General features: G+C 34.5%; 1 protein-coding gene across 1 annotated transcript in view; it reads right to left on the bottom strand.

The window, feature by feature from the left end:
• The window catches only part of SCIN (scinderin), a 78,101-nt gene that overhangs the window by 43,225 nt on the left and 21,526 nt on the right, over positions 1-13,350 (bottom strand). The window contains exon 4 of the mRNA XM_010862139.1: positions 7,518-7,673. Within this exon, the coding sequence (XP_010860441.1) occupies positions 7,518-7,673 (156 nt within the window). The remainder of the gene's footprint in view (positions 1-7,517; positions 7,674-13,350) is intronic.

The following is a 13,350-nucleotide window of genomic DNA, read 5'->3' as shown; positions in this document are numbered from 1 at the left end:
AGTATCATTTATTGTAAAGCAAAAATGGGGGATAATTTAAGTGTACTGCAACAGAGAGAAGAAAAGGAAAGATTTCTATTTGCTGGTACCTCTGACACTTCCTGTCTACTTAATATGTAATAAGAGGATTACTCTAGAGAGAGTGGCAAATATTTTGAATCCTCTTACCTCAAAAATCTTTGAATGGCAAACCCATAAATGGACCACATGGCTCTCATAACAATGTTATTTCAATCACACAACAAATTCTGGTGAACTTCTCTGGTGTGCCAGATACCACGCGACATGACTAGGAAATTCCAAAGTATGTAAGACATTGTTCAATTTCCCAAGAACTAAAAGAGGCTGGAAAATAAAGGAGGGGTAAACAAGGAAGCTAAAGCTACTTGGATAGCACACAAAGAGAAGTGTACTTCTCTAACAAGAAGTGTAGAGAAGTGTACTTCTCTAACAAGCACATTGCTCTAACAAAACGTTTTCTGTTGTCTCTTAGTGTTAATATGTTCACTGTGCCTACTGACCAAACTAACATCTTACGCAACTCAGATTTCCATCTTCGCAAAGCATAAAGTTGTGACTAACAAGGAATTAAGAGGGTGAGAGGTGCTTCCCAGGTGGCTCAGACAGTAAAGAATCTGCCTGCCACTGCTGTAGATGCAGGTTCGGTCCTTGGGTCAGGAAGACCCCCAGAGAAGGAAATGACAACCCACTCCGGTATTCTTTCCTGCAAAATCCCATGGACGGAGAAGCCTGGTGAGCGACAGTTCATGGAGTCACAAGGAGCTGGACACGACTTAGTGACTGAGCACACACACAAGAGAGCAACAGAAACTACTTTAATGAGTGATGTATGTGTGTGGGTGTGGGTGTGTATGTGTTATAAACCCCCAAAACAACTTTGTGTTTTACATTTAACGAGTTCAAAATACCCATGTTTATTCTCTGACACTAAAAACCTGTGATTTTTGTTCTTATTTATACTATTTCCCTATGGCACCCAACTCCAGTACTCTTGCCTGGAAAATCCCATGGACAGAGGAGCCTGGTAGGCTGCAGTCCCTGGGGTCGCTGAGGGTAGGACACAACTGAGCGACTTCATTTTCACTTTTCACTTTCATGCATTGGAGAAGGAAATGGCAACCCACTCCAGTGTTCTTGCCTGGAGAATCCCAGGGATGGGGGAGCCTGGTGGGCTGCCGTCTATGGGGTTGCACAGAGTCAGACACGACTGAAGTGACTTAGCAGCAGCAGGGTACATCTTTAGACCCTTTAAAAAATTACACACTCGTTGTTCCAAAATTGTCATGAGGGGATTTTCAAAATCGCTCCCAATTTCTATTAGTTGTACTTCTTTGGTTCATTTGACACTATTCTACAAAGATAAATGGGGATTGATATATTTAATCAAAAATTACCCCCAGAAAATAAAGTTTCTCCTATTCTCTGTTGTATCACTTTCAAAATGATCAAGCTTGATTCAAATATACAATATTATTTTAGTTAAAAGATTAATATATAATTCCATATAAATCCAGTAAACTCAAGATTATGCTATGAAAGCAAACATGTCCACAAAGAAGCTTCACGGCATGTCAACAGAATTATAAATTTGCAAATTCTAACTTGCTTTTTCTTCATCTTTTACTTTATGTGATAAAAATATATGACTATTCCAGTGCTTAGATTATTAAACATTCAAAAGCATTCCTGCTTTTACTTTCTGTAAATTCAAATTGTACAACCTTGGGAAGCATTAGTACCCCAGCCTTTAATGTAAAGTATTGGAGAAAAATAAATATATAGGGTGATTTCAAAAATAAAGCCCTACATCTCTACAGTTTCTTAGAGTTCATGGAGTGTATTACTTTTAACACAGCCATCAGGAGAGGCAGCACCAGGATTACTGACAGTGGCCACGCAAAGTGGTCAAGGTGAGTGGCCAGCACTGATGTGTGCTAGAGAGTGAGAGGAGAGGGTTTTGGACCCTAAGTGAACAAAAATTGAAATGGTGTCCAATTTTACTGAACACTAAATGGGGAAGTGACTAGACCTAGGAAGGAAGATTTTACAGATGGCAAGACCCAAATGTAGCTCCTGGGGACCTGCACTTTCACAGAACGAACAGTTTTAGACATCAGCTATCCATTTCTTCCTGTACTAGGTATTCTCACCTGGAGAACATACAATCTACCTAATACATGGGAAGGCAGATAAGCTCAAGGCTCGGTTATCACTTGCCAGGAGGTAAGTTGTTAACTATTGATTTATAGAAAGAAGACTAGCAGAATATATAGATTATGCTTATCTAAACACTAACTGCTCCTATATCAATGTTGTCAGTTTTAAAAGTTAATCAGTCATATGGCTTTCTTCATATCTTCGCCAACACTATCATCTAAAACACAGGAAAGGTTTTAAAGCAATACTATCCTCTTTGCAACAGGAAGACAAATGTAATTGGTTATATAGTACCTCAAAGTTCACAGTTAATTGTATTAATTATCTTCATATTAACAAGCAATGAGTTAGAGATGTGAAAGTTACACAGATAATAAGGCAGTACCTTGCCCTCAAGGAATTTAGTGTAGCATCGTAATTAAGATACAAATTTCGCTGGGCCAAGTACTTTGGGGAAACATAACTAAAATTTTACTCTTTGTCTAAACAGACACCTCTAAAAGATAATTTAAGAAACACCTCTACAATTCAACTCTAGATCTTACTTACAAGATACTCAGATCTTAATCCATCATGAATATCTAATCAACTTGTCAAAAGAATGACTGAATAAATTTTCTTATTTTCAAGCACTTATGACTTATAATAACAAGATGAACATAATTATTATATGGGGAGATCCTCTAGAGATTATCTTATATGCTATTGTCATGCAGTTTAAAATACGTAAGTTTGGGAGGGATGTATTGGGAGTTTGGGGTTAGCAGATGTAAACTACTATATACAGAATGGATAAACTACAAGGTCCTACCGTATACAGCACAGGGAACTGTATCCAATATCCTGTGACATTGGAAAGAATATGAAAAAAAAGTATATATAAGTGAATCACTTTGCTGTACAGCAGAAATTAATGCAACATTGTAAATCATCTATACTTCAAAAAAAATTTTTTTTAAATAATATAAAATACATGAGTTTTATTATGAGAAATCTTTCAACTCCTGATGGTGTCACTCTGACCATGCTTTCCAGCATTTGAGGACCCTTACAATCTGTTCCTACTCTTGGTCTATGTTTCAGATTCAGTGCATGCTTATCTTCTCCATCAGACAATAAAATATAGCCTCTGAACTTGATTGGGAACCAACCTGGTGATCAATAAACACTGATTGACTGAAATATCATATGACATTCTAATTTTTCTTTCCAGTTTTCTCTTTTAATCCAAAATTTAAAATAATGATTGTACATATGACTTTCCAGGGAGCCTTAGTGCTTTTTATAGAAGCAAGAACTCTAACAGTTCAACAACACAGCATCTGTTCATAATCTCCCTGTAGTATTTTTACTGCCAGGATTCCTTCTATAGCATGTACAGTGATTATGGGCTAAACAAGTTCATTAAATTACACTGAGAAAAAACTCTTTCCAGGTTAGTTGCTTTGTTGTTGTTTCAAAGTACTTGCTCCTTCTTTTGCTATCTACCCTACAGATAGCAAGATGCTGTCTTTTTAAAAATGAAAGTCTATAAAACATACTGATAAATTATTCATCTTCGCCATTCTTCCTCCCTTTGGATGTTTAGAGAATGAGTAGAACCAACAAAGAAAGTTTGAGACCTTCGGGCTATTGAGATATTTGATTTTCCTTCACATTCACTGATTATTTTAAATAGAAAAAGAAAAAAAAAAAAACAAGAAAAAAAGCTTTACATAATTTATATGCAGCTTTTCATGGTAAATATGCTTAAAAAGAGGAGAAAATCAGCACAGAGGCAATGCAACCCTAGTTACAGGCTTTAATTAGCTTTGCTTATAGTATCACTTTCATTATTTAGGCATATGACTTTTAAAAGTGCTGAAGATACAGAGAAGAGGCTGACCACACATCCCGTTTCCCCAGACGGTTCTTGTTAATGCATGCGATGTCCTGTGTGGTTAGCACACCCTGTTACTCTCCAGTGTGTTTGGTTTTAAAGGATTATAAATGTATGATCATCCTAGAGATAAGCCATAGGAAAGCAGTGTGAAAATATTACAATACTGTGATCAATAGATAGTTGAACCACCTCTAAATAAACATCAATTTTTCAAAAGACTCTCAGAAAAATTACTTTTCATGATTTTCTGTGTTGATCACTTGAATGTGTTACAAAGACATGTTCCAAAAATTCAGCATTGAATATGGAGTCATGACAATTGCATCATTTAATTGGTTGAAAAGTCCTTGAGTTCAAGCCATTACTAACCTTCATATATAGACTTTCAAAGTTTGGGGAAATAAATTTTTAAAATTCTCATTAAAAATGAGTCACTTAAAAGATCAATTTTAGAAGATATTCTGAAAGATTTTTTTAGAATCCTCTAGCAAAGTCAACAATTGCATTAGAATCTCAGAAAAAAAAAAAAAAAAGTGGCATTCCATTATCTTAAACAAGGTAACCTTTTTTGTCCCTGTGCTATGGACCACTTTGGACCATTTTTGCCAAGTCTGTGAACCCCTACTAATGAATGTATTTTTTAAATGTTTAAAATAAAATATTATTACAATGAAAACCAATTATATTAGAATATAACCATCAAAAATCAAAATATATGTTAAAAAAAACAAACATGATAGAGTAGTAAATAAGCTCCTTCATATACTCATTACATAATATTATTGACTAGCAAGTCTAATAACTGCCATAATTACCAAATAGTGATAAGCATAAATGATATTTTGAAGTTATCTGCAATACCTACAATGTAATCCGAAAAGTCACAGGTTCTGCTCGTGCTACTGTGGTTTATTAACTACATTCACAACTGGAGAAATTTTTCATGAAGAGGTTAGTGAAAATGAAACTGTGATTTTTTTTCCCCAACCAAGTTCATAAACTTTCTGAATTCTATTGTTACATGTACAACATTAGGAAGGCCTAAAAGTCAAACTAGTTGATCGTAAGTGCATACTTAATTCATCAAACAACTACTTACCCAGGTAATCAAGCTCCAAAAGAACATTTCTAAAAACAAAACTTCCCATTGAATGCTTTTTAACAACAAAAAAAGAAGGCTTCCACTGAAAATTCAGTTCAGATCAGTTGTGAGAACTGTCGATCATAACGCAGTATACATTGAATGTACTAAATAGAAACAAAGTAGGCATTTTCTAGGAGTTATTTTTAGAAAACAAAGATCCCCTAAAACATTTTTATATTAAACAAAGCATTTTTATACTAAACAGTATGTCCCTTATTCCTATCTCTAATATTTTAAAATCAGTTACATTTTTACAAAATTTTTTCCTCAGATTTGCATTACCTTGTTTTAATTTAACAGCATCATACAGTCATACTTAAGCTTTTATTTCTCAGAACTTTGAATGAAATCCAACAAGCAAAGACATGGAAAATACATACACACAGTTAAGGCCCTCAGCCTCAGCAGCTTCACTCTCTGGAACAGACTCAAGTGATTGGTAATTAAACATGTGCAATCACAGATCATTGGAACCTAAAAGGACCCAAGAAGCCACTTTGTCTAACCCTCACTTTACTAATGAGGAACCAGAGACAATGAGAGTTTAAGGGACTTCCAAGGTGACATGGAGAAGCTAGCCTGACAGTTAATGCAACACTCCCTCCAGCTCCCAGCAAGGACCAATTGTGTTTCAGGGGCCACTTCTATCAAAATATAGCTATTGAATCAAGGGGTTACAATCAATTAGAAATACATCTTATTTATAGGTTTTTGCTTCTCAATATGAGAATTAGATAACTTAAATGATGATCACATTTCCAGAAGAGAGGTCTTTAAAAAATATGAAAAGATCAAGAATTTGCTGTAAGTAGTTTCAAGGTCTAATTTATTAGTGATGTAATTTTGACTACTGAAAACCCAGGTAAGCCATTCCTAATTTTATTTTTTCAGATGGTCTTTTTTCTCTGATTATAAAAGGAACCCATTATAATACATTTTGAAAACACAAATGAAGAGGAAGATAAGAAGAAGCCATATATCCAGAGTCAAAGACATTATTGATAATGTTGGTAATATTTCAGCATATTTCTTTCCAGATATAAATATATATATGAATATACAGTTATATAATATAAACTTTCATATTAAGATAATATTACACATAAAATTTTACAGCCTATCCTTTCTCTTAGCATTATACTGAGATCATCTTCCCATTGAATTCAAATTATTCCCAAAACATTAACGTGAAAATTTGTGTTTAGTGGTTATTAAAGTAAAAAAATTTAAAGACATTATAATCAATAAAATGATTCCATTATATAATTTTCATTTACTGGATTATGTAGCCTAGCATTGGATCAGGTAACTCTAATGCATTAAATTGCTCTAAATAAAAAAATATTAAAAATACATGTTTATAAAACTGTCTTTAGAAAAATTTAAATGCAAATGGCTAAAATCTTTGGGGAAAAGGTGTAATATCCTAGGAAATTAGAGAAATGAAAACTCAAAGAGAAAAGTGGGAAGATTCAAAAAGGTATTATGATAGGAAATGCTGACAGGGCTCTGTAAAGTCATGAAGGAACACAGTACTTATGCAAGGAAGCAGCAATTGGTACAAATATTTAGGGCCTAGCTCATATAGGAATTCAATAAATATTTGTTAAATAAATGAATGGGAATCAATTTACCAATATGTATTTAGAGAGTTGAATATGATTATATCCTTTGACTGACAATCTTACTTAAGGGAATATATACAATATTTAGACTCAGGTACTCACTGTCGTTTTCTTAAAAGGGAAAAACTGTTCACAACTAAATGTTCAGGACTGGTATACTGATTAAGTAAATGACAGAGACGTAAAGAGCCATACAGATAATTCATGTTAATTTAACAACTATCCTAAAATTATAAGTGCCTTACCTATACTATAATTCTTAGTTTAAAATGATTGAAATATTTAAAATATTGGTGTATTTAATCTCCTGGTATAAGACTTTATTTCATTCTTTTAATGAAATAATTAATTTTAAAATTGAAAAAAATCACTACTTTAAAAAAAGGTGAGAAGCTCAAATAAATATTGTTTTTCTTCCAAAATATTTTCTTACAGTCGATCTCAAAGGTGTTGCCCACCTGTCAGTCCTTGAATATCACAGAAGATAGGGAACAAGGCTTCCTTTGATAGTCATTCCAATGGTGGGGAAAAACAGTCGTGATACACTATTCTCCTAGGACCATGACTTAGAAAACTCTGATACATCCTCTTACCTAATCTGAGCTTTATCAGAGATGTTATTAAATCTAACACACACGCTCACACATACAGCTTAGAGATGCAAGCTTTTAAAAACCCACACAACTCATAATACCTTTGTAAGCTCTGATGGTTCACTCCCTTCTTCTACCACAATCAGCTGAGCTCTGCCTTTCCTTTCATTGTCCCGAATGCCGATGGCAACCTGGCTGGCCTTCAGGCGCTCGTACTTGTTGCAAGAAGATCCACACCACTGGTAAATTTCCTAAAAGAAACAGACAGATCTTCTGACCTCAAGAATATACGACAGACATTCAGCCCGGGTATAATACACGCTGTGGTTAATTAGGAAAAAACACAAAGGCATAAAAAATAAAGTTATCCACTGGTCAGGTATATATAATTCGATATATTTAATTTATACCTCATTGTGTATCCTGTTGCTTTCAGGTAGCATTATAAAGTGGGCATTTTTTAAACATGGAAAATATAAATACATATCTCAGCATTCTGTGTATATAATCCACAAAGCACAATTTATGAAAATAAACTTATACAAGTTATAAATGTAGAATAATAAACCTAACATCCTTCAGAAAGTTAGTCAAGAATCTATTACAGTAGTAATATGATCTTGCTGATCATAAAAAATGATATTATCACTTTTGTAAAGCAATTTAACAATCTTTACCGAGTCATGAAAAGTTAAACCTTTGAACCCAGTAATATCACTAACTGGAATTTATTTTAATAAATTATTCATAAAGAAGAGAAAAAAACATGTGTACAGGAGTTTTTCACAGCTGAGATTTTTGTAAGGCATTGAAAAGACATTAAATGTTCAACAATAGGATAACAGTTATATAAATTATGATATATAAAAAATATACTTATATATAAAAATTATACTTTAACAGAAATTTTAAAAAAATGGAAACAGAACAACAGCAGTTTTATAAATAGTAAATCAAATACATTACTTGCCTTTATATTACAGTATATATTTTGGACTTAGGTACAATGTTCAGAAAGTATACAGTAACAAATGAAAGTAACAATAAATGTCATTTTCTCCACTAAATGTGAGTTAACACAAGAAAGAAGTTTAATGGTACCCAGGCTGGTGGGATGTGGGAGTAGGTATTATCATACACTATTAAGGTGACAGATACTGAGACAGGCTCTTTTCAAGGGCAGTTTGGCGTCACATTAAAAAATTACATGTGCTTTTAGAGTCAGGACCGTTTCTAGGAATCTATTTTACAGAAGTATCAGACACCAGATACAAAAACAAAGAAACAAAACCAAATGCCCATTCAATAGGGAAATCACCATAAAAATGTCATTATGTGGATACTATAGACTATCCTTCAGTGGTTAGAAGTTGAGGATAATGTTTAAACACTGATGTTGAAAATATCCAGGTACATCATAAAGACTTAAATAAAACCACACAATAATACAGTTCCATTTAATTAGATACAAAAATATAAGCTCTGTTTTTGCCTTTGCAGGAGAAAGATTTTTAAAGCTACACAGTGTCTCACGGGGAGGGGCACATATTTGCAGAAAGAAAGCCTTCAGTTTTTAATCTGTCAGTGTTTTTTTCTTTTTTTTTTAATAATGTCACTCATTTATTAAGTGATTATTAGGAGCTAGATGTTGGGACTAGAGATGAATGAGTGGACACTAGCAAGGGAGACTGACATGTAGATCACTAAGGCTAGTAATATGTTTGCACTACCATCGGTTTTCAAAACGTTTCCATACATACTTGTCTAGTCAATCTGGAGGGGAGGTTGCACTGTGGTTAAGTGTAAAGGAGACAGACTTTAGCAGCCTTTTACTATGTGACTTTATGTTTGCAAACTTTCAAACGAGGGAATAAATTAATAACAGCAAAAAAAAAAACCCAGCACCCTCAAAATCAGAGAAACGGTCTCTTTTCGCTGATACAGTCCAGAGTTGTTTCTTCATTCAAAGATAGCTTACTATTGCCTAAAATTGGGCAGGCTCCCTGTCCGTGGGAGTGCAACTTCAAAGCACACAGCCCAGTAACAGCTTCTCTAACCCCTTAAGCTGTACCCCCAACTCCCATGTTCCTTATTCATCGGCTCCACTTTCCTTTTCAAGAATAAAATATAACTCTTAGGAATTCACGCCTTCATAAGAAGTAAAAGAAAAAGGGACTGTGCCTTGCAACTCCTTTCATTTCAGAATCCGATCTAGTTATTCAACATGATTAAGGGAGTGGGTTTTTTTTCCTTCTGTTTTTTTGTTTTTGTTTTTTTTTTCTGTTTTCTACACCTGGGCTTCTGAAAATGAGACTCACATTTAGAGGTGATTTGAATACCAGGCCCACATTAGCAATTACAAACAGTGAAAACAAATGGTTCCCAATAATCACTGAGCATTAAAATCAGATGTTAGAGTAGGATAGTGATTTTTTTTTTTTTTTAATATGGATACCTGAGCCTACCCTTTAGGGACTCTCAGATGTGTTCTAGGCAACTGCATTTACTGACACTCCCCTGATAATTCTAAGCATTAAACCAGGGCTGGAACATCTGCTGGTCTCTAGGAGCAAATTGCACCCAGCAGGTGTTGCAGGGAATCTATCATTTCTAATTACCCCTTGAAGCAAAGCAGGCTACTCTGCCAGTACACTTAGGCTCTTAGCTTAGGTACCTTTTCTTCCTTATTCCGTGATATTTTGCAATTGATTTTTTTCTTAGTAGATCTGAGAAAACAAACTTCTAATATTTACATTACAGTGAAATATAAGAAGTGGATAAGAAGTTATCTCTCAAGATTTCTCAGACTGTTAGCCACATTCATTACTGATTTGCTCTGTATTTTTATATTCATCCAATAGATGTTGATATTCTCTCTAGTTTTATAAATGACCTCTTATCTACTTCAAAGAAATTATATAAAATCACACTAACTGTAAGGAAATCAAACCAGTCAATCCTAAAGGAAATCAGTCCTGAATATTCATTGTAAGGACTCATGCTGAAACTGAAGCTACAATACTTTGGCCACCTGATGCAAAGAACTGACTCACTGGAACAGATCCTGATGCTGGGAAAGATTGAAGGCAGGAGGAAAAGGGGACGACAGAGGATGAGATGGTTGGATGGCATCACCAACACGATGGACATGAGTTTGAGGAGTTGGTGATGGACAGGGAAGCCTGGTGTGCTGCAGTCCATGGGGTCGCAAAGAGTTGGACACAACTGAGCGGCTGAACTGAGTTTTTATTAGTGTTTGTAAAGCATTAAGGAAGTCTGGTAAAATATGTTTAAAAATGAATTCTAGTTAATGATAATTTTATAAATATTATTTAACATAGAATTTTATAATATTCCTTGGACCCCAAAATATTTTTTATGATATTATTTTGAGAGTTTTTTTATGTGCAGTATCAATTCACAGATAAATTTAGTTTTAGAAAATATTCCTCACCATTGCTTAGAGACAACTTTCAACCTTTAACATAGCAAAAATACATCTAGGAAAAACTCATAAAAATGATAAAACTTTTAAAAGTAAAGTTTTCCTTTTAACTCAAAGAAGACTAAATCATCAAAGAAAACATTGCCAAAAAATTTCTTATTGAGCATGAAAATGGATGTTGTGTATTATGCTTACTCTTTTATTATTTTCACCTTATTTTGTGATAGTTCTAGAAGTAACATAGCTGATTTATTAGATTTAATTTTCAGTGATTAACTTAGACAAGAAATGCAATAAAATGGGGACTTTAAATTGCTAAAAGCCAGAACTGTTTAAAAAGTTAATTAAAATATAAAATTAAAAAATTTTTAAGTTAATAAAAAACACTTTTCATTCAATACTATGTTTTTAATACAAACATAGTTTGTTCAGTTATGGACATTAAAACATACTTCAAATTTTAAACAGAATTTGAGCAATTCATTCAATTTGAGCAGTTCATATTTTACCACATGTGGGTGATGTGTTTAAGACGTCTCATTTTAACAGAGTGCTACAGTGATGAAATAAATGCATGTGTGCAGTACTATTAATAAGCTGCACTAGCCCAACACGCACCCTATTCAGAGGCAGTTGGTTAAGACTACTTTACCACTCTGCAAATGAAGAAACCTTGTACTCAATTGGCCCCATCCTTGAAAAAACTCCCCTATAATTCAACTTAACCTTTTTTTAAAGGGCAAGGGCTAAAAAATAAGAAATTCTGCACAGAGCTAAAAAATATAACTGATGTGATAGGTTGATGTGTATTCTTAAAACAGAAAAAGTTTTCACTATAATTTAAATTGTTTTGATTATAATACATGAATGGGAGTTAGATAAACTTTTTGTAAATCTGATTTGTGTACTGGACACTAAAAATTATAAAGCAAATACAGTTTCAGAGGCAACTATTTTACCTTCTAAGATCCTAAAGACTTTAATAACTCAACAGAAAACTTTACATTTTTGCGGGGAAAGGACATAAAAACTCCTTGTAAATATGGAATTATCCATTCAATTCAGACTGAAGTCCACTTAAATTTTGGCAGAAATTTGCTGATGTATGTACTGCTCATGAACACCCTCAAGTAGAAGCTTGTGAAGCCACAATTAACTCTTAATGTACAAACTATTTAAGGAAAGTAAAATTATTCTGGATAGTTGGAAAAGGAAGAAATAAGGGAGCAAAAACACTCTGTTACTGGTGATTAGTTTGGACCACCAGTAACAAGAAATAAAAGTAAGTGAGTGGTATTTATAGAAACAACCACACCGCAGGCAGACCAGAGGTTTCTAAAATTTATTCTAAACTGCATGGTCGGAGCTAACAAGTCACACATCGAAGTGTAGCCAAACCTCATTCGGGGCCAGGAAATAAGAACAGAAATAAAACAATGGTTAATGATGCCCTTGAAGGGAGGCAAGATTTCAGAAGCTGAGTTTAAAGGAACCCTCCAGTGATGGTGACTCATGGGCAAAGAACTCAGCATGGACTTGCTCCTTTTTCCAAGCTATTTATTCTAAACATATCTAAAAGTTTATAAAAGCTGGGGGTAGGAGGAGCAGACCTCTTATTCTCCTTGCTTCTATCGGTTTTATGTTTCCAGTGCCTAGTTTTCCCTTTGTTGTTATTTAGTCACTAAGTCGTGTCTGGCTCCTTTGTGACCCCATGGACTGTAGCCCGCTAGGCTCCTCTGTCCATGGAATTTTCCCAGGCAAAAATACTGGAGTAAGTTGCCATTTCCATCTCCAGGGGATCTTTCCTACCCAAGGATCAAACCCATCTCTCCTGCATTGCATGCAGGTTATTTACCACTGAGCTACTAGGGAAGCCCTAGTTTTCCTTAGATCTAGTTAACCAAATACAGAAGTTCATTTAGATGCCCCTCTAGGCTGAAGGGTCTTTAAGCATTGCTTTAAAAAAGATATTAACTTGCACAATATTTCCAAGAATCTCCATTTTTTTTTAACTTTAAAACATGATTTTTAGTTTTTGGATAAACAAATATTCATTTATATTCTATTTTGTTGTTGTTTAAAGTCAAGCTACCTCAATATCCTTCAATGACATGCATATGTGTTTTTAAAAGCATCTCTGACTGAAGGATAGAAGATGGGTGCAGAGGGTGTGGATGGTCACAGAATGCTGGGCGACCAGAAAGGAGGAATTGCATGTGAGGTAGGACAGAGCAGTGCTGATGGAGAAGCAGAGAAGAATAGAGGGATATTTATAAGACTAAAGTTTACAGGGAGGGTCAACCATGCCTTTGGATGGGTACTGGAGGACGGAGAAAGGGGGACATGACTTGGACAACTCTAGCACGGCTGCAGCAGTAATGTCATTTATTGGGACCAAGTGACAGCTTTTGGAGCAAACTTTTCATAAGAAGAGAAGGCGAGATTGTGTCCTACTCAAAGTACCTAGCAAAGCAAGGAAGTCT

The sequence above is a fragment of the Bison bison genome, unplaced genomic scaffold (genome assembly GCF_000754665.1).
Source record: "Bison bison bison isolate TAMUID 2011002044 unplaced genomic scaffold, Bison_UMD1.0 scf7180017864479, whole genome shotgun sequence".
Lineage (NCBI taxonomy): Eukaryota > Metazoa > Chordata > Mammalia > Artiodactyla > Bovidae > Bison > Bison bison.
The sequence above is the reverse complement of the archived record's forward strand: the minus strand, read 5'-3'. Positions and strand labels throughout refer to the sequence as shown.